The 25455-nt window shown below is 38.7% G+C and overlaps 1 protein-coding gene across 3 annotated transcripts; it reads left to right on the top strand.

Moving 5' to 3' along the window:
* The first annotated feature begins 1729 nt into the window (after positions 1 to 1729).
* LOC112744100 (uncharacterized) lies at positions 1730 to 24998 on the top strand. Of its 3 annotated transcripts, XM_072217621.1 has the most exons (6): positions 1783 to 2033; positions 2152 to 2589; positions 3383 to 3490; positions 9801 to 9928; positions 10600 to 11415; positions 11503 to 13535. In XM_072217621.1, exons 5-6 carry the CDS (start codon positions 11145 to 11147, stop codon positions 12459 to 12461), a joined length of 1230 nt encoding a protein of 409 aa, XP_072073722.1. In that variant the 5' UTR covers positions 1783 to 2033; positions 2152 to 2589; positions 3383 to 3490; positions 9801 to 9928; positions 10600 to 11144; the 3' UTR covers positions 12462 to 13535. The 3 variants fall into 3 exon arrangements, with proteins under 3 accessions (XP_072073718.1, XP_072073722.1, XP_072073724.1); XM_072217617.1 differs by lacking the exons at positions 9801 to 9928; positions 10600 to 11415; positions 11503 to 13535 and adding an exon at positions 22010 to 24998 and having other exon boundaries at positions 1730 to 2033; XM_072217623.1 differs by lacking the exons at positions 9801 to 9928; positions 10600 to 11415 and having other exon boundaries at positions 11503 to 12750.
* The last annotated feature ends 457 nt before the right edge of the window (positions 24999 to 25455 follow it).

A 25455-nucleotide genomic window follows, 5' to 3' on the forward strand; every position in this document is an offset into this window, starting at 1 on the left:
TTTTTACAACATTTAAGAATAAATAATAAAAGAAAAAATAAAAAAAAGAAATAAAAGGTAAAGGAAGTCTATCAAAAAAGTCTATTACTCATATTTGTATTTTTTTTGGTGACTCACTCATTTATATTTAAGAGGAATATAAAATTATTGTTTTGTAAGATACAATAATTTTTTAAAAATTTTACCAAATCATTTTGCTTACAAATAAAATGAAAGATTATTTCGCTAAGGCACTACAAGTTTTAAAAAAAAAGTATTCAAGCTATGATATTTTAGAGTTGATGTATTTATTTTTTTGAGACTATAAATTATACATTTTTTAATAAAAAAACAATTAATTTTTTTTGAGTTAAATTGAATAAAAAAATTTAGCTAATAGATATTTTTTACCCGTACGTTGCGTTGAATTTTCTGTTAGTATAATATATAGTGATAAGAAAAAGTTTAAGGGACAAATAATTTTATTAAAATTTGATTAGTATTTAATAAAAAATAATTATATTATATTAAATATAATTTTATACTATTAAAAATATTAATAATAACTAATTAATGAATAGAAATTACAAAATTTGACTCTCGGGTAGCGTTTGTTTTCGGAGACAGGACACGGAGACATGGACAGCACATTCTTAAAAAGCGTTTGGAAGCAAAGACATGGACACTGAACATATTGTCTCCGGGACAGTTTTTTATACTTTTGTGTCCACTCTTTTACGAAGGACAATGATGGACACGGGATTTGGAAGAGGGACACGAACTGTTTTTATGAATTTTTTTCTTTTTTGTCCATAGTGCTATTTTTTATTATTCCACTGTTACCCCTTCTTATTTTTCCTATTTTGCGTTATTCTCAGAAAGTATTTTTTTTACTCCATGCTCTTTTTTTATCTCTACGTTCTTTTTCTTTCTCTTTTTTTCTCAGGTACTCTCTCCTTTTTATAAAAATTTTTATTGGACTGGATAATTTCTTTTTTCTTATCATTCTTGCTTCAACATCATTTTAACCTTATATTATATTATTTGATTTGTAATAAAAATAATAACAAAAACAATTAGTCTGGAGACTTTTAAAAGATAAATATTATAAAGGTAAAATTGATATTTTAAAATGCTAAAAAATAATTTATAAATTGTAATTGATTTTATATAATTTAAAGAAAAATTAATTTTTTGAAAAGAAAAATAAAATTTTAGATAAAAAAAATTTAATTTTCTAAATAAAAATATTTTTATGTGGAAAAATTAATTTTTTTTCCATTTAAAAATGGATTCTTTTTTTAAAACTGATTTTGTATTTAAAATTAATTTGGCTTATTAACCTAAATGAAATTTTTTATTAATCAAACTCAGATTTTTTTATTAATATTAACCATATGTATTTTTAAATATTAATAATAAATTTAAAAAAATAATTATATTTATAAATTTTATTTTAATATAAATACTATTATATAATTTTTTATTAAAATATTTTAAAGCTTCAAATATTTTTTTTAAGTTCCTACTGTCTGTACTCCTACGTACTCTCATTATTTATTAAATTAGTTTATACTAAAAAATTTGGAATCACATGACTATTTTAATCATTTTATATAATATTTTAGTCTTGTCCATATGTATCCAAACATAATACTGGACATTACATTAGTGTTCTATCCATCTTATTCAAACACGATACACAAAACATAATTTTTAATATCTCTGTCCTATTGTCTTTATCTCAGTGTCGTGTTCTGTCGTGTCTCTACAAACAAACGCTACCTCGGTGACAATTGTCTTAGGCGAATACTCCCTCTCTCACAACCCTCATCGGCACTCAACCCCTTTACTCGTCGCAGCCCTCACCTAACTGTAACCGTCACACGTCGCCACTCTCACCGTGGCTTAGCAACCCATCACAGCCCTCACCTCACTGGCGCTCACTCCCCCTCTCGTAACCCTCTGGGTCGCCATCGTTGATTACCTCAATCTCGTGCCTCCTCTGCTCGTCGGTGAACAAGACAGTAGTCCAATAGCACTGAATAGAGATGGTATGTATGGATTTTTGATCTGGTTTTGTTCATTTTTGGAGGGGGGAGGATTGGGCGTTCTGAACTCAGGGATTTAGTTATTCTGCATTTTCATTAGGGTTTGGGTTTTTGAATGCAGCGGCTGTGAAGGAGCTTTATGATCAACACATTGATTCCTACAAAGAGAAGAGATTAAAGAGACAGCGTCGTTTCGCTGTCCGCCTTGACATAACACCACCGCTTCGTCTTGGCCCTCGATTTTGCACCTCTTTTTCTTTGTTTTCGAAACTCGGAATCTTCATTACCATCGCTAATGGCACCAAAACCAACCAAGGCTGAGAAGAAGATCGCTTACGAAGTTAAGCTCTGCAAGCTTCTCGAGGAGTACACTTAGATCCTTGTTGTCCGTGCTGTTAATGTTGGATCTAACCAGCTCTAGAACATTCGAAGGGGTCTTCGTGGTGATTCCATTGTTCTTATGGGGAAGAACCCCATGATGAAGCGTTCTGTTAGGATGCACACTAAGAATTAATGATGTGACTGTTATTTAGTCAGCGAGGAGGTTGCTAAGTACAAGGTGGTTTAACTGTTCTTTACTTCTTATATTTGTGTTGTATAGTTAGTTATTGGTGGATGTTACAATACTCCCATAATCATTTAATTAATGATTGTTAGGTTCTGTCTGGTTTTGACTGCTAGAATAAGTTCTGTCTTGAATGCGATTTGCAATGCTTATAGAAAAAAGATACTCAGTATCTCTCTTATGGTTTCTTATGTTTCATTGCCATCTTTTATCCGGAATTAACCGTCAAACATTTCAACTTTGTTTTGATGTTTGTACATGTACATAAAGATTTACTAATGTTACTTGCATCTTTTTAAGCTTGTTGATTTTATTTATGTAGTAGTCTTATAGGAATCAAGGTTTTGATCTTTGATGTTGGAGTTTGGAAAACGATCAATGCCCCCTAATGCTTGGTTATGCTCAATGATTGAAAATTGTAAACACCAACAAGATATAAGACTCCTATTCGACATTTTGGAGAACCTTCGCAGCTTTGTTGGTGTTTACTCTTGTCCACTTTAATCCCTTTCTGTTGCAAATTTGATTAATCAAAATTGTTATGGTTTTGATTTTCAATCTATTTTGCAAGTACAGGCTATCAAATCTCCGAATTCATGACAATTTTAACAGCAATCCCTGTCAAGAAGTTACTAAAGCATGTGTTAAAGCATGTCCCTTGATTTTAGTATAGATACATCATATGTGCCTAAACTTTGGATCTTATACTCCGTCTTCTTTTTAGTTGAAGTTTATGGCATGAATTATTGGGTTTATTTGATAATCTAGTGTCATTTATTTACTACAGATGCATGCTAAGAATCACAGTGGTACTAAATTGCTGCTAGAAGTAAAGAAACTTCTGAAGAAGAATGATTTACCATTGGAACTAGGCACAACAGATATTGTTTTTCAGGTTAAGGTTTCTTATGCTGCTTCCATCCTTTTCTATACCATTCCATTCTTGTATTACTTTCTATATAAATGGGCTCGCCTTGCTAGTCATTTTCTGTTTAGCTATTAAAGTTACGGTAAAGCACTTATTCTCTTGCACTCCTAATTATTTGCTAACCAAGGTTCTGAAAACCGGACTGGTCATCGAACCGCTTTGATCACTGGTTCACTAGTCCAACCGGTTCATCCGTGATTCAACCGAAAAAATTGTTTATAATAAAATAATAAATAAATAAAATACAATTTACCCTAAAATATAATTACAGCCATCAATAAACATGCAGACAAAGTCTAGACAAATAAAAGAAATATATTCCAACAGAAGTTTTGTTCATATTTATGCCTGAATCTCTGTAGAAATATTACATAACCTATATACTCCTTCAGTTGTGGACTTGTGGCCACCTACACAGATAAAAACAGCTAATAATGTTATATATACTGAAAAGAAAAAAAATATTAATACTCCATCTTGAAAGTGGCCTAACTAAAAATAAAGAGTACAAAAACACCTCGTTTAAAGATAAGACTTCATAAACCATTTAAGATATGATGATATATACTACAAAGTGAAATTACGCCAATAGACATGTTCAAAATGATTAAGCATTTAATATAAATTTATTACAACTAAATCTATAAGGAACTTAAAGAAAGATAACAAATTTGTACAAGAAGATCCTTACTAAACTGAATGTCCGAGAATTAACAAGTAAATGATCCCAAAACTACCCCCAAGATGAACTATCGACACCTATTGCAGCCTAAAATCACAATTCAGTTCAAAAAAGATCCAATTACAAGAAATACACACTTTAAACAGGTAACCAACAAATCTACACCAAAAATCCAAACGAGTAATTTGAACTTTATAGGATCGGATAAGATCTAATTATCTCAAATCAAACTATAGACAAAACAAATACAAGGTTTTGACTCAAAACCAGAATTTATAACCGAAAAAATACTATCAAAGAAAATATATGGAAGCAACATATAGCGTTTGATTTGATTTTTATTTTAGCATTCAACAACAAACATTACAAAATAGCAACAAGTAATCCCTAATGATACTAAACCTGAAATCAATAAAGCTAACAGAGTATAATCCCTAATTACAAAACAAGTAATCCTTAATGACACTAAACTTGAAATCAATAAAGCTAACAGAGCATAATCCCTAATTACAAAACAGCAACAAACATTAGTACATAAACATTCCAAAAACAGTGATGACACTAAACCTGCACCTAGCAATTACAAAACAACAACAAACATTACAAAAAAAATTGAACAAAAATTTCAGAAATTAAAAAGAACAAGAAGAACCAAGCATTTAGAAATTAAACAGAGCCATCACTCATCACTAACCAGAGCAAAATTAAAAGGAAGAAGCGGATGCCAAGCAAAATTAAACAGAGCCATCACTCATCACTCATCAGTCATCAGTAACCACTAACCAAAGTAAAATTAAAAGGAAGAAGCAGATGCGAAGCAAAATTAAACAGAGCCATCAGTAACCAGAAGCAAAATTAAACAGAGCCATCTCTATCCTTCGAAGGAGACACGGACGGCAACCGGTGAGACGACGGCGATAGGCGAGGCAATTGCAAGTGGCGACCCAACGACGAGCTGCTCCAAGCCACGAACAGAGAAGTCAGGGAGGATGGGGACGATGTGCTAATTTCGGACAGGGGGAAGAGGAAGAAGCTGAGGCGCTGAGAACCTAGGGACGGCGGCGGCAAGGAACCTAGGGATAGGGTTCTCTTTGCTTTGCTTCAGAAGGGTCCAATGGGGTGCACGAATGATTCTTGATTCGGGGAAGGGGGTGTTTCATGAATGGTTTTGGTTTTTTTTTTTTTTAAATCACAAAACGGCGTTGTTTTCTTAGAACTGGCCGGTTACTGGCCGGTTCAACAGTTTTTAAACGGTTCTCTCTCCAACAGTTATTAACAGTGGACTGGATGCTTTTATGGCCGATTTCCGATTGGACCGGTTCGACCCGCTGGTCCGGTCCGATTTTCAGAACCATGTTGCTAACTTGAGAATACTTGCTAATTTTCCCATTCTGGTTCCAACTTTCATTAAGGTATAAATTTCTTTCTTTTCATTTTCTCTGCACTTTTATCACATACATCAGCCATGAATGGAGTAGTGCCCTTCTTTATACATAAGTTATTTAAATATCAATTCATTTCTTGGATGCTCTTTAATTTCAAATAATTGATCCATTCTCTTTAAATATATTGGAATAGTGAATGTGAATATTACTTCTCATTGGGTTCAAATTAGTACGGTACAAATTAGTAAAATTAGTATTGTCTGATTCTCGTTGTAGTAATAAGACAAAAATATGAGACTTAACATGTACTACATGTGTAAGACCCGAACTTTTAAAGGTATGTTATGAACCAGTTTTGATCTATTTTATTCGGTCAAGGCCCTGCTTTCAGAAATTATTTTATTAAATGTAATTAAATCAAGTTTTGATAAATTGAATTTGAATTAAATAGAATTTTTATCTAATTTTATAATAATTGGGTATTTTTCATAATTGAAAAATTATAGTTTTAGTAATTGAAAAGTAATATGAAGTTTATGATATTGTGATATTGAATCTAATTTTTATGAATAAAACAAAACAAAATTAAGTAGAGTATTTCTAACCAATAGGACTTCTTTTCCACGGAGTCTCTTGACACTAACGTCATCAATTCTGACCAGAATAATTTGAAACATCAGATTCTCTCTCAGTTGAACCGATTTTGGCTCTAGCACATGGGTTACATCAAAAGTGTACTTTCGAAGTTGTGAAATGTGAAATATATCGTGCAGATTTGAGAGGAGCAGCGGTAAAGCTATCTGCTACGCTGCTGGCCCAATCCTCTTTAGATTTGAAACAGACCAATGTAACGAGGGTTTAACTTCTTTGTCTTTATAGCTCTACCTACTCCCGTAGTCGAAGTAACCTTTAAGAATACATGATTACCCTCTTCAAACTCCAAAGGCCTCTGTCTTTTATCAGCATAACTTTTCTGGCAACTTTGAGCATGAAGAATTCTATCTCGAAACTTGATTTGTTCTGTGGTCTCTGCCACTAATTCGAAACTTAACAAACTTGATTTTTCGATTTTATACCAACACAACGGAGACTGACACTTCTCGTACAAAGCTTCATATTGAGCAATTCTAATGCCTGCATTAAAACTGTTATTGTATGCAAATTCCACTAAAGGCATATAACGATTCCAACTAGCCGGTTGATCCAACACACATTTCTTAGTATATCCTCCAAAGTTTGGATTGTTCTTTCCGACTAATCATTAGTTTGAGGATGGTGCGCTGTACTCAAACACAGTTGCGTTCCAAACGCCTTTTGAAAGGCTATCCAAAATCTTGAAGTAAACCGAAATCGTATGCATTAAAGTTGGTCATGAAATCGGGGGGTTCAAACACAATTGCGACAACTAAAGAGACAAGAAATTAAAGGAGCAACTAACGACTAAATTGCAAAAGAGTAAAGTCAATGAGCAAGTAAGCAATTAATTAAGCAAGCATGAGACTAAGATGACCACAATTAAAAGATAACTACATTAGCAAACAATTAAATTGAACTAGGAACGATCAAAGAAATGAGTTAATAAAAGAGATAACAATCAATTGATTAAAGGATATTGGCTAGGGATTGAGAGTGTTAAGATTTTCTATCCTTGTTATATACTACAACTATGACAATTGGGATGAGTTAATCTCTCTTAGTCTACTCCTAAACATTAGGGAAAGTCAAGTAGGGATAATTGGTGTTAATCTACAAATCCTATCCAACTTACTAATTAAACTTAGTAAAAGGCTAGCGTTAGTGGAAATACGATCAACTAACCACCCAAAATGATCAATTTATGTTGGACATCAATGAATCAATGTTGCCTAGTTCTGTAATCCCCACGCCAAGAGATAAAAATCTACTCCAAAATTAAAGTAAGTATTTCATCAAATACTTGGTGGGTGTAGAAATAAAGCATGGCAAATTACAAAAATTAATGAAAACTATAACTAAACAATGCAAGTAATCAATGCTAACAACTCAAACAACCATATAGAAAACTCAATATCAAATTCATGAATGAAAATTCAAGAATTCACAAGTCCATGAACTAAAAAAAATAACTTTAACTACAAAAAAATCAAAGTAAAGTATAGTGTTAAGAACAAGAAAATTAAGAGCAATTTACAATTAAAACAAGCTAGAATCCAAAATTAAGGCATAAATTGAGTAAAACTTAGAAAAACCTAGAGAGAAGTTGGAGTTTTTCTTCCTATAAAAACTATGAACAAAAACCTAACCAAAATATAAAAATGTGATTATGAGAGTTTGTGTTGTTCTCCCCCAAGAGTGGTATCCAATATGGCTTTCAGGCATCAGAATTGGGCCAAAAAGGCCTCCAATTTGCGAGTCACGTGTCTTTTAAAATGAGACATGCGTCCATATGTGTGCGTATGATGAGTGTAGAATGTGGGATGGGGTAAATTGTAAATTTAAGTTAGAAAGGGGGTGAATGCTATAAAAGAGGTTTTCCATAGCTAGTTTAGGGGGTTACACACTACAATTCACTTCTACTTCTCTTATTTCTCTTTTTGTAATTCCTAGAGCAATGACCCACTAATTCTCTCTCGTTGAGGAGAAGAACTCTGTTAAGTTCTAATAGAATGCACTTTTTGATTCTCTAATTTCAATTCATGTATTATTGTTTCTAAGAGAGATTTTCGTTGTGAATTCTAAATGATTCAAATGCATTGGAAGGTGGTTTGAATTTGGGTTGATTTTGTGATTCACTGAAAGGTTGATTTATGAAACTAAGCTTGAAAATCTTCTCTCTCAATTCTCTTTGATTCTCAATTTTGCTTTGATATGTGACATTTAATAAACTATATTCAAGATCTAGAGAATTGTGATACACTAAATCTGAGACCAATCTTCACCTCTTCTCATGAGCAATTGATTAAGAAATTGGCAATTGATCAAGTCATGTGAAATTGAATCACCAAAAAATTGGGATTCAATTACTTATGATTTGTTAGAGAACAATAATTGCATGTTGAGATCTAACATTTCAGAGGAATTAACATCTCTAATCCTCTAGTTTTTGTCATTATAGCATTCTACTCCTATTATGTTCATTATAGAATTCAAGCTTGAAAATTATATTATAGCATGTTGTGATATTCATAATTTTCCTGTACATTTGATTTTGACATTTGCAGCAGCTTCATATAACTTCATGTGATCCTATTTACTTCCTCTTCGTTGTGAACTTTATATAACTTCTAATTGATAATTATGATATATAATGTAATTTTCTATCACAAAGTTATGTGAAAGATACATCAGGGTTGATATAGATATTTGTTATATATGAGTTTGTGGTGGTTTTTTAAAACTTGTCTTACTTTTTCTTATCTTGAATATAGAGGGTTGTGCCTCTGAAAGCAAGAGATTGAAAGGTGTTCCGAGAGTTATCTGAAACTGTAGGTCGATCTCGGTCGAGATCTTCTGTGCTGATTGGAGATGACGTGTCCGGTGTGTAAGTGGTGGCCGGAGCTGTCACATCCGACTTGTTGGGCTGCCAATGTGCTCCAATATATTTATAGAAGTGTGGAGTGACCTTTTTAGATAAGATAAGTTAGTTATCTTATCTTTATCTTATCTTCAAGTGAGGTCATCTTATTTTCAAAGGAACTGTCTTTCTCTCTGTAGGCTTTGGGCTGCCTTAGGATTTGGGGCGTGGTCTTCCGTTTGGGCCTTTTTTGGACTTTCTTGGTGATTTGACCGAACTCTTTGAGAAGAGGTCGAATTGTCCTGACCTGAAGAGGTCGGTCGATTTGTCAGTAGAGCATTCCGGGTCGGACAGCTTGACTCAGGGTATGAACAATGCTCTTGCTCGAGCTCGGTCTTCTGTTTTAAGGTCGAGTCTTCAGTTTTAGGACTTCGATCCTTTTATGGTGAAGCCGAACTCGAGCATTTTGTCGATTTCTTCTTTGTAAGGGTTCTCCTTTTTGAATATGGAACATTTTTCTTTTGCTTCTTCTTAAAAGCGCACGTTTTTGCATTTAGCGCTCGTAGCCTTGGGAATGTGCGAGGGTTTAATACCCTTATTAATTGGTTTTTAATTGCCCCGTTTCTCTCAGCCTCTTTGTTTTTGAATTTCATGCTTAAAAAATGGTTTCTCTTCTCTGTAACTTTCCTTTTCTTTCTCTCTTTTTGTTTTATAAAGTTTGCAGTTTTCGCATTTTCTCCTGCGACGTTGCTTGGCAATTATCAGTACTTTTCCTTATTGTGAAAGGGCGACTCTTGATTTCATCTTCTACCTTTAACTTTGTCGAAGCTTTCTGCTTTTTTCAGGTTGGTTCTTCTTTTTGCTTTTTTACTTCCTTCGTTGCTTTGCATCTGGTTTTAGGTAAAGTTTGATTTTGCATATTGTCACTGAGGCCTTTGCTTTCCTGGAAAGATTGTTCCTTTGATGTCTTTTCGCCATGTTGGTAACTGTGATGACTTTGGGTATGAATAGTAACTTTGTTGACGAACCTTTGTAGAAAATAACGATTTTCTGATGGCTCGTTTTGATTTTGTGTCATTTGCCTGTGGAGGGGGGTTATTTCTCTAAAAAAGGTGGCGTCTTTAATGACTTCTTCTTGTTACGTTTTGCTGCTTGGTAGTTCCGTTTGCTGATAAGCTAAGACTGTGAATTTGGAAAGTAGTTATTTTGATGACTCTTTTTGATTTGTAGCTTTTTTGGGATAATGTTTTTCTTTTCTTCTCGGGATGTCGTTTTTTGAGAGAGGGCTTTTCTTTGTCTTTGCTGAGAGTTTTGTTGGAATGTTAGTCTTGTAGGTTTTCCTAAGTCCTTGTCCTGTTAACTACCCCTAAAGGATGCCCCTGGATTTTTTTGGTGTGGGTCCTAGGGTTTCCTTTTGTTGTTTGTACTGCGCTGGATTATGTTGTCCGAGTTGTTTTGATTTCGTCCGAGATGTTTTTACCTTTTTAGTAATCCAATCTTCTTTTCTTGTTTGTAGGACTAGTTGACCATGTCTTCTCGCAAAAATATTGTCGAGGCGTCTTTTAAGGTTTCTGAGGGGATGTCCGATTGGCTGGACTCTCTTGTGTTGCTGTGTTTTTCTTTAGCCAATTTTGAATTTTGTGTAGCGTTTAGAAGACATCACCGTATTTGTAGCAGTGAAGATCAGGAGAGCAATTATGAGTTAGTGGCACTTGATTCTGATGATAGAATTTGCTTTCTTGTCCTGACTCAGGGTGGCGTCCCTTTTTCTATGCCTATGACTTCTTTTCAACCAAATGAACATCACCTTTCCTTTTACTTCTTTTGAAACTGATCTGTTATGGTCTTGTAACGTTATGGTCTTGTAACGTAACTCCCTCGCAGCTTCATCCAAATTCTTGGGGCTTCATCAAGATTTTTCAGCTGGTTTGTCAAGAATTTGCTGTTATACCTTCTCAAACTTTCTTTTTGTATCTTTTCGTGTTGACCAAGCCTGGGACTACCAAGAAGAAGGTTTTTTGGATTTCTTTTAGGTCTGCCCAGGGGCATAAGGTTTTTTCCATGTATGACGAGTCTTTTCGGAATTTTAAGAATTACTTCTTTAAGGTCCGGGCTGTTGAAGAAGCCCGGCCTTTCTTTCTGGACGAAAATAACAAACTCCGCTCTTCTTTAGAGTGGCAGAGAAACGTAGTGGTATCCCGGTATACTTGGGAGATGTTGGACGAGGTCGAGCTGGCCTTTGTGAATGTCTTGGAGGATATTTGGGGAGAACCTTCTCATCTGGATACTAAAAAATCTTTAGGGAACCCATCCCTTGTTCGAACTGCTTTGGGTATTACTTGATACATTTTGTTTCTTGTTTTTACTTTGCTTTCTCCTTCTTTCTTGGTTTGTAAAACTGTTGGTTATCATTTTTCAGAGATGGCCAAGAATAATGACGCGATGAAGGCCCTCAAAAAGGCGAGAAAGGCTACTGTAGCTCAGAACATCTCGACCCGAGCGGATTGGGAAGGGTCCTCTCAGGTCTTGTTGAAGCTGTCTGTGCCGAGCTCTCCTATCCCGAGGAGAATGATCCCTACTCCTCGAGTTCGTTTAGTGGATCCTCCACAGTCTTCTACTGCTGCTGTGGCTTTTTCTACGGCCGTTCCTCCTTCCAAAAGACCTCGGACCGTTGAACCCTTCAATCTGGATGCGCCTGATTTTGGCCCTATTGGATTCGTCGACCAGCAGATCGGTCCTTATGGTACCCTTTCTATGGATGATGTTTCTCTCCTTCATCACTTAGATTTTATAATTAGGAGTAGCATCAAGATGGCACATATGGGAGCTGTCCTGTACCGAACTGCCCAAAATCTTCTCCTTCATGCTACCAAGGCCTCTATAGAGGAGGCTAAGCGGGAGTTTGACAGAATGAAGGGTTTGAAGGAGGAGCTCCAAGTGAAAGTGACCAAGCTGGAGAAGGAGTTGGAAAGTGAAAAGGCTAGTTTCGTTGTCTTGGCGGCTTCTGTGCAGTTGGCTGAAGACACGACGTTGAGGTACAATGATAGCTATGTCACAACCTACAGGGAAGTGATGCGTCTCAGGGGGGAGCTGGAGTCGGCCCGGGTTGATTATGCCGATCTCCAGGGTCACCTTGTGGGCAGCGTAACTGCTACTTATGAGAACCTGAAGGAGCAGGTTCGGGTTCTTGCTCCCGAGGTCGACCTTACTCTCTTCAGCCTAGACAATGTTGTGAATGATGGCAAGATTGTCCCTGACGAAGATGATGATGTTGAACCTCCATCTGTGCCTGCTACCAAAGCCCCTCTGGTGCCAACTTCTTCAGTTCCTGAAGTCGGTCATTCCGAGTTGGAACCTGATTGTCAAATCTTGAACTGAGATGATGGAACAGTGGACACTGTGCCTCTTCAGACTCGCCCTCTCTCACCCCCTGTTGATGCTGCCGAGAAGCCTTTGCATCCTTAATGAATTTTTTGGATGTTTGTGTGGACAGCCTGGCTTGTGGGCTTTTTGAACTCTTTATATTTTGTAAATGGTGGTACTGACCTTTGCTACATTCCTAGTTGCTTATTTAGCAACTTTTATCTTGAAAAACAAAGTAATTTCCAAGCTCTTGGGGTTTGTTTTGATAGCCTTTTGAGTTTGCTATTATTATAATTTGTGTTTTTCGTAACATATCTGTCTGCACTCATTTTGGTACCTTTCTAGGTTTTGGGAGTGTTGGAACTTTCGTTGTCTGACCTCTTTGGATTGGCTTGATTCCTTCGAGCCTTTGCCTGATGTTATTTCAGTAATTTGTTTTGTTTGGACATTGTTCAGGTCTCTTAAGATTTTTGAGTGGTGGATTTCGTCATGTTGGTTTTGTCCAGGTCGTTGTTAGTAATCCTCTTTTTTGGACCTTTGTTTAGGTCTCTTTCAGGGATTACTTTTGTAACCTTGTGTTTTGGGCTGACTTCATCATGTCGGGCCCTTCTAAGTTATTTTTGTAATCCTCTTTTTTGGACCTTGTTCCGGTCTTTTTTAAGGATTACTTTTATAACTTTGTGTCTTGGGCTGACTTCATCATGTCGGGTTCTTCTAAGTTATTTTTGTAATCCTCTTTGTTGGACTTTGTTCTGGTCTCTTTCAGGGATTACTTTTATAACTTTGTGTCTTGGGCCGACTTTATCATGTTGAACCCTTCTAAGTTATAGTAATCCTCTTTTATAGGGCTGGCCAGACCTCTTTTCAGGGATTTACTTATAATTTTGGTTATTGCGACTGGTCTGACTTTTTTACGTCGGCCAGTCTTTAAGTTATTTTTTAGCAATCCATTTTATTAAGACATCGTCAGGTCCTTTCTATGGATCACTTTCGATAACTTCTTGCATTATTCTGTTTTCATCTTTGCCGATTTTGTAGAAATTGGATTTAATCCTCGTTTGGTCGACCTTTTAATGAATTTGGTTTTCATCTCTGTTGGTCTTTATCGTGATTGTGTAGTGAATTTGATTTTCACTTTCTGCCGATCTGTAGCTTTATAATCGGACGATGAATGGTTCATATTAATGCGGCTTGAGGATTTGTAGAAGATCTAAACAGATTTTATTCAAAAGAAAATGCAAATATATACATGCGGGAGTTTTATCCTCTAAGTCGGGTGATTTGTAGGTCTTGGCTTGGCGCCTCATTAAAAAACCTTTTTCAGGAAAAAGAATGCGCCTTACCCTAAAATCCTTTATCATCCCTAACTGTAGTACCTTCTTAAGTTGCAGGGGTGCCATGACCTAGGAAGCTTTCGCCCATCGAGTTCGGACAGTCTGTAGTAGCTTTTTCGTAGTACTTCTATGACTCAGTAGCCTCCTTTCTAGTTTGCTGCCAACTTTTCTTCTCCAAGTCGGGTTGTTCCGATATCATTTCGGATTAGGATGAGGTCGTTCTCACCAAAAATTCGCTATACTACCTTTTGATTGTATCTCGAAGCCATTCGACGTTTTAATGCTTCTTCCCTAATCCGAGCTCTTTCTTGAACTTCCAGAAGTAGGTCGAATTCTTCCCTTTGAAGTTGGAAGTTGGCTTCTTCACTATAGTGGATCACTCTAGGCGACCCTTCTTCAATCTCTACTGGGATCATTGCCTCTATTTTGTACGCTAATCGAAAGGGTGATTCCTTTGTGGTGGAATGTGACGTCGTTCGATATGCCCATAGGACTTGTGGGAGCTCCTCAGTTCAGGCTCCCTTTGTGTCCTGTAATCTCCATTTCAGCCCAGCCAATATGACTTTGTTGGCAGCTTCGGCTTGTCCATTGGCTTGGGGATGTTCTATGGAAGTGAATTGTTGTTTTATGCTCAAGTCGGCCACCAACTTTCTGAAGTTTGCATATGTGAATTGGGTACCATTGTCTGTGGTAATGGAGTATGGAACCCTGAACCTTGTGACAATGTTCCTAAATAGAAATTTTTGACTTCTTTGAGTAGTGGCATTAGTTAGGGGTTCTGCCTCGATCCACTTTGTGAAATAATCTACTCCTACTATGAGGAATTTAACTTATCCCGATTCCTGAGGGAAGGGTCCAAGAAGGTCGAGTTCTCATTTTGCGAATGGCCAAGGTGATGTCACGCTGATGAGTTCTTCTGGCGGGGCGATGTGAAAGTTGGCATGTTTCTGACATGGTGGACATGTCTTTACGAACTATGTGGCTTCCTTTTGTAGAGTTGGCTAATAAAATCCTGTCCAGAGTACTTTTTTGGTAAGTGCTTGCGCTCCGAGATGATTGCCACAAATACCACTGTGTATTTCTTCTAGAACTTCCTTTGTGTTGGAAGTCGGCACACATTTTAACAATGGTATTGAAATCCCTCTTTTGTATAGAGTGTTGTTTATGATAGTGTAGTATGGTGCTTCCTGTTTTAACCTCTTTTGCCTCATTTTCTTCTGTGGGGAGTGTTTATGTTTTGAGGTAATTAATTATGGGAGTCATCCATTCTTGATCTTGACCTGTTATGGCTAGGACTTTTTCTTCTTCCGAGATTGATGGGTTTTGCAGAATTTCTTGGATGAGCCTTCTATTGTTGTCCACTGGTTTGGTGCTGGCTAGTTTTGAGAGTGCGTTAGTTCGGGCATTCTGTTCTCGGGATATGTGACGGGCCTCATATTCTTCGAGTTGTCTGAGCTGTTCCTTGGTTTTGTCCAAGTACTTTTTCATGGTGGGATCTTTGGCTTGGTAGCTTCCTACTATTTGTGAAGTGACTACTTGTGAGTCGCTGAAGATCATAAGCTTTTGAGCTCCAACCTCCCTAGCCAACTTCAAACCAGCTAGTAGTGCCTCATATTCTGCTTGGTTGTTCGAGGTAGGGAACCCGAATTTGAGGGAGAGTTCGATTTAGGTTCCTTGGTCGCTTTCAATTATCACATCTGCGTCACTTCCAGTTTTATTTGAGGAACCGTCCATGTAGAGATTCCATTCTGTGGGGATTTCCGGTGTGTTTGTAAATTCTGCAATGAAGTCGGCCAGGTATTGTGATTTGATGGCTGTCCGAGTTTCGTATTGAAGATCGAATTCGGATAACTCGACTGCCCATTGCAAGATTTTGCCCACTAGGTCTGTTTTTTGTAAAATTCTTTTTATGGGCTGGTTGGTCCGAATCCTAATGGTGTGAGTTTGGAAGTATGGACGAAGTCGTCAAGATGTTAGTATGAGAACATAGGCAAATTTTTCTATTTTTTGGTAGTTCAGCTCGAATCCTTGTAATGCTTTACTAATGAAGTATACGGGTTGTTGCCCACTGTGGTCTTCTCGAACTAGTGCTGAGGCTACTGCCCGACTTCCTACCGCGAGGTACAACGTGAGTGGTTCTCCTTTCCGCGGTCGAGTTAGGATATGTGGTTGTCCCATGAATCTTTTGAAATCTTGGAAGGTTTGCTCGCACTCCGTTGTCCATTCAAACTTCTTTACCTTCCTTAGAGTGGCGTAGAAGGGAAGAGTTCTTATTGCCGATCCGGCTAGAAATCTGGACAAGGCTGCCTACCTCTCGTTGAGTCGTTGTACCTCTTTGACACAAGTTGGACTCTTCATGTCGAGTATGGCCCAGCATTTATTCGGATTTGCCTCGATTCCTTTTTGTCTGAGCATAAAATCCAAGAATTTGCCAGCTTCTACTGCGAAGGTGCATTTTTCAAGATTGAGTCGCATGCCATGTCGTCTTATAATGTCGAATACTTGGGTCAGGTCGGAAAATAGCGTCGCTTCATTTTGTCTTTATTAACATGTCGTCCACGTAGACTTCCATGATTTTTCCGATGTGATCCGTAAAGGCCTTATTCATTAATCTCGGATAAGTAGCTCCCATGTTTTTAAGACCAAAAGGCATGACGATGTAGCAGTACTTTGCTTTTGGGGTTAAAAAAGAATTTTTTTTCTTGGTCGGGTGGATACATTGAGATTTGATTGTATCCCGAGTATGCTCCATAAATGAGAGGTATTTATATCCGGAGGAGGCATCTACCAGAGTGTCGATACTTGGGAGTGGATAAGGATCTTTTGGGCAGGTTTTGTTGAGATCAGTATAGTCGGTGCACATTCGCCACTTTCCGTTTGATTTTTTCACCATGACGACGTTAGCTAGCCATAGTGGGTATTTGACTTCTTATGAATCCTGCCTCCGGTAGAGCTTGTATCTGCTCTTCCACAGTTTGGGATCGTTTTGGTCCGAGCTTTCTACGCCTCTGTTGTACTGGCCGAGATCCTGTGTAGACTGATAGCTTGTGGCACATTAACTTGGGGTCTATGCCTGGCATGTCTATGGCCTTCCATGCAAAGAGGTTGACGTTATCTCGCAAGAACTGTATGAATGATTCTTTTATGTCTCCTTTTAGGATTGTACCGATATTAGTCGTTTGGTCCGGGGTGTCCCCGATCTTGACTTTCTCTACTTCACCTTCGGGTTGTGGGCGGAGTTCTTCCCGCCTCTACATTCCACCGAGTTCGATTGTGTGGAATTTTTCTCCTCTGCCTGAGGTTTAGGCTTTCATGGTAACAGCGGCGCGCCATCTTCTGGTCTGCTTTTATTGTAGCTATCCCTTTTACAGTTGGGAATTTCATGCATAGATGTGGAGTCGAGACTATTGCGCCGAGCTGATTCAATGTTGTCCAACCTATTAAGGCGTTGTAGGCTGAACTTACGTCGACCACGATATAATCTATCTTGAGTGTTCTTGACTGGTTTCCTTTTCTGAAGGTTGTGTGTAGCGAGGTGTATCCAAGTGGTTGAACCAGGGTGTCTCCCAGTCTGAACAGACTGTTCGGATATGCTCTAAGTTCTTTTTCTTCCAGGCCGAGCTTGTCGAAGGCAGTTTTGAACAAGATGTCGACGGAGTTTCCTTGGTCTATCAGTGTGCGGTGGAGATTTGCGTTTGCCAGTATAACAGTGATGACCATGGGATCGTCGTGTCCTGAGATGATACCGGATGCGTCTTCTTTGGTGAAAGTAATTGCGGGGATGTCGGGTGCTTCCTCTTTCTCCTCAACATGATATACTTCTTTAGGATATCTTTTGTGAGATGATTTGGAGATTTTTCTTCCCGCAAATTCGTCGTGTATCATGTGGACGTGTCTTTCTAGTGTACGAGGTGATCGCTCGGTTCGTCCGACATCTTTTTTCCTTCTTCTTTTTCTTTGCTCATCGTTCCGGGTGGCCAGATACCGATCTAATTTTCCTTCTCTTACTAGTTTTTCTATGACATTCTTTAAGTCAAAACATTCATTGGTGGAATATCCACGGATTCGATGATATTCACAATATTCTGTCCAATTTTATCCTCCTTTTTTGCCTTTGAGCGGTCGAGCTGGAGGTATTTTTTAGTGTGGCAAATCTCTCTGTAGACATCCACAAGGGACACCTGAAGAGGGGTGTAATTGTGGTATTTTTTGAATTTTTTTCCATGTCGATCTTCTTTCTTTTTTGACTCTTTATCTTTATCCCGGGAGGGATAGGTGAATCCGGATTTTGAGGTCTCTCATAGTCGAGAGTTTTCCTCCATGTTGATGTATTTCTCTGCTCATTCTTGCACTTCGTTTAGAGATGTGGGGTATTTTTTTGATATAGATTGGCTAAAAGGTCCCTCTCGCAAGCCATTGATGAGGCCCATAATGGCAGCCTCTGTTGGTAGGCTTTGTATGTCCAGGCACGTTTTGCTGAATCTTTCCAGGTAGTTGCGAAGATTTTCCTGTTCTCTATGCTTGATTCCTAATAGACTTGGGGCGTGCTTAGCCTTATCTTTTTGGATGGAGAATCTGGCCGAAAACTTCTTGGCTAAGTCGTCGAAACTCGAGATGGACCTAGGAGGTACATTGTCGAACCATCTAATTGCTGTCTTTGTTAAAGTAGTTGGAAAGGCTTTGCAGCGAACTGCATTTGAGGCGTCGGTGAGGTACATTCTACTTCTGAAATTGCTAAGATGATGGCCGGGATCTGTAGTGCCATCGTACAAAGTCATATCCGGGAGTTTAAAGTCCTTTGAGATTTTGGTCTTTATGATCTCTTTGGTGAATGGATCCTGGTCTTTGCGGGAGCTATCTTCCTGAGGGGATCGATTAGCTTTGGTCTTGAGATCGGCTTTGAGCTTTAGGAGTTTGTCCTCCAATTTCCGGCGTCGCCTTATTTCCTTTTATAGGTCTTTCTCAGCCTCTCGTTGACGTAGGGCTTCTTCTTCAAGTTGTTTTAAACGGTCTTGAAGCGCCTCCATGGCTCCTGCATTTGGAAAATTCTTTTTGTTGTTGAGGGGTATCCTTTGGTGTAGTGTCTGCGTTTTTGTCCGGCGTTCTATCCTCTAGATCTGAATTGTGGTTATTGTCATGGTCGTCCGCTATGGTGATGGGATGACTTCCATGTTCCCCAGTAACGGCGCCAATGTTCCAAGGGTTACCTAAAACTGTAGGTCGATCTCGGTCGAGATCTTCTATGCTGGTTAGAGATGACGTGTTCGGCGTGTAAGTGGTGGCCGGAGCTGTTGTGTCCAACTTGTTGGGCTGCCAATGCTGCTGATCCTTTGTCACCGGAGGGTGGTGGTACCTGCAAGGGACTCCGATACTTAAGTTAGCAAGGGGGTATTAAACAGGTTTTTAGTAAAATCAGAGTATGAGTATACCTGAGTGCTCCAGTGTATTTATAGAAGTGTGGAGTGACCTTTTTAGATAAGATAAATTAGTTATCTTATCTTTATCTTATCTTCAAGTGAGGTCATCTTATCTTCAAAGGAACCGCTTTTCTCTCTGTAGGCTTTGGGCTGCCTTAGGATTTGGGGCGTGGTCCTCTGTTTGGGCCCTTTTTGGGCTTTCCTGGTGATTTGACCGAGCTTTTTGAGAGGAGGTCGGATCGTCCTGACCTGAAGAAGTCGGTCGACTTGTCAGTAGAGCATGCTGGGTCGGACAGCTCGACCCAGGGTATGAACAAAAGGCTTAGGCATTGGTGCCCCCCGAAGGTCTTGATGTGTGGAAAACGATCCAACACAAAACTTACCGGCAAGTGTACCGGGTCGCATCAAGTAATAATAACTCACATGAGTGAGGTCGATCCTGATGACAAGTCATCATATACCCATTTTTCAAGCTAATTTCACTTGTTTTGTTAGCATTTATGCACTTTCTTGTATCCTAAGTAAGTGATTTGGAGTGAAAATGCATAACTTTTTTAAATCAAGCAACCACCATGAATTTAATGTTAATCCATGAGGTTTGAGCTAATTTTAATTGAATCTTAATTGATTTATAAGCCTCTTGAATTTAGTGATACTTGGAGTGGTTGTTTTGATTTATTGTAGGTGAAGAAAAGAAAAGAAAAGGAAAAGCGTGGCCTAAGAAGTGTAGCCCAAGGAAAGGAAAGTGTGGCCAAAGAGAGAAGAAGTGTGCCGCATGCAAAGGGGGAGGCAACATTGCCCTCCACAAGGGCACACTGTCCTCTAGGAGGGCAACATAAGAGAATCAAGAAGAGAAGGCAACTCTGCCCTGCCCACTACAAGGGCAGAGCACAAAATGTGCCTTGGGACCAAGAGGAAGAGAACCTTGCCCTGCCCTCCACAAGGGCAGTATCGGGCTCTCCAAGGAAAGAAATCAAAGGAAAAATGCCTATGATGCATGTCACAAGGATCGAACAAGGAACCATGAGGAAGCTAGGACTTAAGGTTGATTGCCGTGCCAAGAAGCCAAGAAAATTAATAGAACGTGTGCCACAGCCGTGTTTCGAACACGGGACGTGAAAGAGGGAACATTGCCCTGCCCTCTGCGCGGGCAGGGCAGCATCTTGTGTGTGGCGCACCAAGAAGCAAATCTGGCGCACCATGGCACGTTCCTGGCAGCATCTGGCGCACCATGGCACGTTCCTGGCAGCATCTGGCGCACCATGGTACGTTCCTGGCAGCATCTGGCGCACCAAGCTCGATCTTGGCAGCACCAAAATTTCCTGCCCTGCCCTCCGCGAGGGCAGGGCAGCATCCTATGCACCAAGGAAATTTCTGGCGCACCAACTTTTGATTCTGGCGCACCAATTCCTGATTCTGGCAGCACCAAAGCAATTTCTGGCGCACCAACCTTTCCTGCCCTGCCCTTGGCGCGGGCAGGGCAGCATCTCACGCACCAAGGCCGCACCAGCTTGCACCACGGACGCACCACAACGCACCAATTTTCTGCCCTGCCCTCCACAAGGGCAGGGCAGCCTCCTGGGAGTCACAATTTTGGGCCGAAAAATTCAATTAAAAATCCAATTGAATTCATTTCTTCACCAATTCAAAAGCCCATCCAAATCCCAATATCCAAGAATAGAAAGTGTATAAATAGGAGTTAGTTTGATGTAATTGAGAACTTTGACACTTACTTTTGAATTTTACTTTTACTTTCACCTTTCTTTTGAGCTTTGGCAATTGTTCTTGGGTAACTTGACTGAGAATTCTGAGAATTGGGGAGGAGAATTGATCTCTCTTCTTCCTCATTCTTGCCTGAGCACTTCTAATCTTCTGTTTCTGAGTTTTGGGTGTGTGAAATTGAGGAAATTCTGTCTCAATTCACATCTAAAATCTCTTCAAATCCTTTTCTGCATAATTAAATTTGATTTCTGTTCTTCTACTGCTTCTCCTTTAATATTCTGTCAATTACTTCGTGAACTTGGATCTAGGAAGGCAAATAGGGATCTAGGCTCTGCTACCTAGTCTCTTGAGACCTGAGACCACAATTTACTTTTGGTTCTTCTGTGAACCTCTGCTGCATTTTATTTCCTTTCTGTTTGAATGCTTATTGCTTCTGATTCAATTTCTGCTCAATCAATTGTTGCAATTTACTTTCTCTTTGTTTAGATTCTGCAATCCCAGTCCTCAAATCCCTTTTACATTCAAGCAATTTACATTTCTTGCCATTTAAGTTACTGCAATTTACATTTCTTGCACTTTAAGTTTCAGTCATTTAATTTCTTGTTCTTTAAGATTCAGTCTATTTACTCTCCTGTTCTTTAATTTACTGCAATTTCCCCTCTCCCTTTACATTTCAAGCACTTTATCTTCTGTCAAATACAACCCACTCAACCAAAACTTGATTCGCTTGACTAAATCAACCACTAAACTAAAATTGCTCAATCCTTCAATCCCTGTGGGGTCGACCTCACTCATGTGAGTTATTATTACTTGATGCGACCCGGTACACTTGCCGGTGAGTTTTGTGTTGGATCGTTTTCCACACATCAAGTTTTTGGCGCCGTTGCCGGGGATTGAAATAGATTGACAATGATTAAGTGAAGTGGAGGTCTAGATTAAGCACTTTTTCTTTTCTGTTATTCTAATTCCTACTAACACACTAACTGTTTGAATTTTTGCTTAAACTAACTAAAACTTCATTCTAGCTATAGAGTGAAGTTTCATTGGCTTTCTGAGTTTGTGTGATTATTGTTGTGTGTTTGTATGTCAGGTACAGGAAGATCTTCCCCTATCATCTCTGAAATTGATCAAAGAACTCTTCGGAGAATAAGAAGAGCTGAAAGAGGGAAGAACGTTATTGGAGAAGAAGAATCTGAGGAGGAATTCCAAGAGATGGAAGGAGATACCAATCAACCAGGAGAAGGAGCCAACAATAATCAACAACAGAGAAGAGTCTCGGCTTCATACACATTTGCAAATGCTAGGCATTGTGGGAGTAGCATTCTTCCTCCCAATGTCAACGCAAACAATTTTGAACTCAAGCCACAACTCATCACTCTGGTTTAAAACAATTGTTCTTTTGGAGGAGGGCCTTTGGAGGATCCAAATCAACATCTGTCTACCTTCTTGAGAATCTGTGACACGGTGAAAACCAATGGTGTACCTCCTGATAGCTACAAGTTGCTGCTCTTCCCATTTTCTCTCAGAGATAAAGCCACTCAATGGCTAGAGACCTTTCCAAAAGAAAGCATCAACATTTGGGATGACTTGGTGAGCAAGTTTCTTGCCAAATTCTATCCACCTCAAAGAATCCTAAGGTTGAAGACTGAGGTTCAAACGTTCACTCAATTGGAGGCCGAGAACTTATATGAAGCATGGGAAAGATATAAGGCTTTATTGAGGAAATGTCCACCAGAGATGTTCACTGAGTGGGACAAGTTGCAGAATTTCTATGAAGGACTCACTCTTAAAGCTCAAGAAGCTCTTGATCACTCTGCCGGAGGCTCATTACAACTCATGAAAACCACAGAGGAAGCTCAAAACCTCATTGATATGGTGGCCAACAACCAATATTTCTTTGCTCATCAAAGACAACGCCAACCATCACAGAGAAGAGGAGTAATGGAGTTGGAAGGAGTGGATTCAATTTTAGCTCAAAACAAGATGATGCAGCAGCAGATTCAACAACAGTTTGAGCAAATGGCCAAAAGAATTGATGGCTTGCAAGTGGCAGCAGTGAGCACCACAAGCCAACCACCAACCACTTGGGTGCAAAATGAAGAAACTCAAGAGGAGCAACAGCAAGAGCAAGTCCAATACATGCACAACCAAAATCCTGGAACAAATGAAGTCTATGGGGATACTTACAATCCATCTTGGAAGAACCATCCCAACCTCAGATGGGGAGACAACCATAATCAAAACCAACAACCATGGCAAAGAAACACAAGCCAGAACAATTGGAAAAACACAAACCACAACCCCCAGCCAAACACTAACCAAAATACATATAGAAAACCACAAAACAACTACCCAAATTCTAACCATTATCCACCCAACAACCACCCAACAAATCAAAACACCTATCATCATCCATCAACACCCCAAAACCAACCAATTACACAAGACTCACAGAGGATTACCAATCTAGAGCTACTCATGGAGAAAATGATGAAGAACCAAGAATTGACAACCAAGAACCAAGAAGCCTCCATGAAGAACCTAGAGAGGCAGATTGGACAAATCTCCAAACAGATTTCTGTTGAGAAGCCATCAAGTTCATTACCTAGTGACACCATTCCCAACCCAAAGGAAGAATGCAAGGTCGTGCAACTGAGAAGTGGAAAAGTGTTAACAGATGGTAACCAAGGGGCAACCAAGCATAATGACACTGAGCCAACAAAGAATGATGAAGCCATCAACAAGGACATGATGACCAAGAATGTCCCAGGAGAACTCACAGAAGAGAACAACAAGCCACAGAATTTGAAGAAAGGAAAACAAATCATGGAAGAAGCAATTCCAAAACAGCATCAAGGGGAGAAGAGCTTAACATCACCACTGCCTTATCCACAGAGATTTCACAAGGAAACAAAGGATCAGCACTTCCACAAATTTCTTGAGACTTTCAAAAAGTTGGAAATCAACATACCTTTGGCAGAGGCTTTGGAGCAAATACCTCTGTATGCCAAGTTTCTAAAGGAGCTCATCAACAAGAAGAGACAGTGGAATGAAAAGGAGACTGTAATGCTCAGTGAAGAATGCAGTGCACTCATTAAAAAGGGACTCCCTCCCAAGCTTGAAGACCCTGGATGTTTCTTCTTACCATGCACTATTGGAAACCTACTCATTAACAAGGGGATGTGCGATTTAGGAGCAAGCATAAATCTAATCCCATATTCTTTAGTGAAAAAGCTTGGCATAGAGGAGGTGAAACCAACACAGATGTCTTTGGAATTGGTGGACCAATCAATAGTATATCCTAAAGGGCTGATTGAGAACCTTTTAGTTAAGGTTGACAAGTTTATCTATCCAGCAGATTTTGTGATCCTGGATTCTTCAGAACATGGAAATGACTCCATAATACTTGGTCGACCATTTTTGGCCACTGCTAGAGCCATTGTGGACATAGAGCAAGGAGAGTTAACCCTCAAGATGCATGAGGAGAGCATCATCCTGAAAGTCTTTCCAGAATTACAAAAGGAAGAAGAAACAAGCAAAATGAGTGATGATCTTCTTCCAAAGCAATCGACTGACAAGGAAGTAGAACAGAAAAACAAACAGATGCAAGAAGAAAAAGGGATTCACAAGGAAGCAGGGGTGATAAGCAAGAAGGAAGGTATTACAACCCAAGTAACTGTCAAGAAAGAAAGATCAACAAGAAAGAAAAAGATGAAGAGCAAGAAAAAGGCTCACAAAGGTTGGAAGAACAAGAAAATCCCAACTGAAGGATTTTCTAAAGGTGATAAGGTGCAACTAGTATATCAACAGCAGGGAGTAGAAGATTATTACACTGTCAACCAAATTCTTTCTCTTGAGCATATGGAAATTGAGCATCAAAGCACACAGAGAAAGCTGACAGTGAGAGGTGACAAGTTGAGACATCACCAACATCAACCACCCTAAAGGGAGGTCAATGTCAAGCTAATGACAATAAAAGAGCGCTTCATGGGAGGCAACCCATGGTTTAAGATTTCTGTCTTCTCTTTTATTTAATAAGCTATGATTCCTCTGAATATGATTTTGAATTTTCATGCCTGGTAAATGCATATATCATTTTGAAGCACATGGCAAACTTCTAAGTTTGGTGTACCTTAAGGCACACCCAAGTTCATTGTTCAAAGAAGAGGATTGTCTTTTAGAGCATATGCATAAGTCTTTTGATAAAGCATGTGACCAAACACTAAGTTTGGTGTCTGCATGTGCAACAATGTTCAGAGGATCATTTTCCAATCATGGACTCAAAACCATACAGATAAGGGATCATACATCAATTTTTTTTAAAATGCATCAATTGTGAGAACGGTTTGCAGTGTTAAGCCATCTCCTCAATAAAAGATAAGTTTGGTGTTCACCAACTTTTAACATTTTATTTAGGGACACAATTGATCACAAAAAAATTTTTAACTATTAAGCAAACCAAAACAATTTATTTTATTCTTGCAAATAGATTGCCAACGATTATATTTATGATCTAAGGCTGATTGCTTTGATTTA

The sequence above is a fragment of the Arachis hypogaea genome, chromosome 2 (assembly GCF_003086295.3).
Source record: "Arachis hypogaea cultivar Tifrunner chromosome 2, arahy.Tifrunner.gnm2.J5K5, whole genome shotgun sequence".
In the NCBI taxonomy this organism is placed as follows: Eukaryota; Viridiplantae; Streptophyta; class Magnoliopsida; order Fabales; family Fabaceae; genus Arachis; species Arachis hypogaea.

Coding starts and splice junctions, on each gene's coding strand:
- LOC112744100 (XM_072217617.1), top strand. CDS start 22,657: ATGTTCACTGAGTGGGACAAGTTGCAGAATTTCTATGAAGGACTCACT.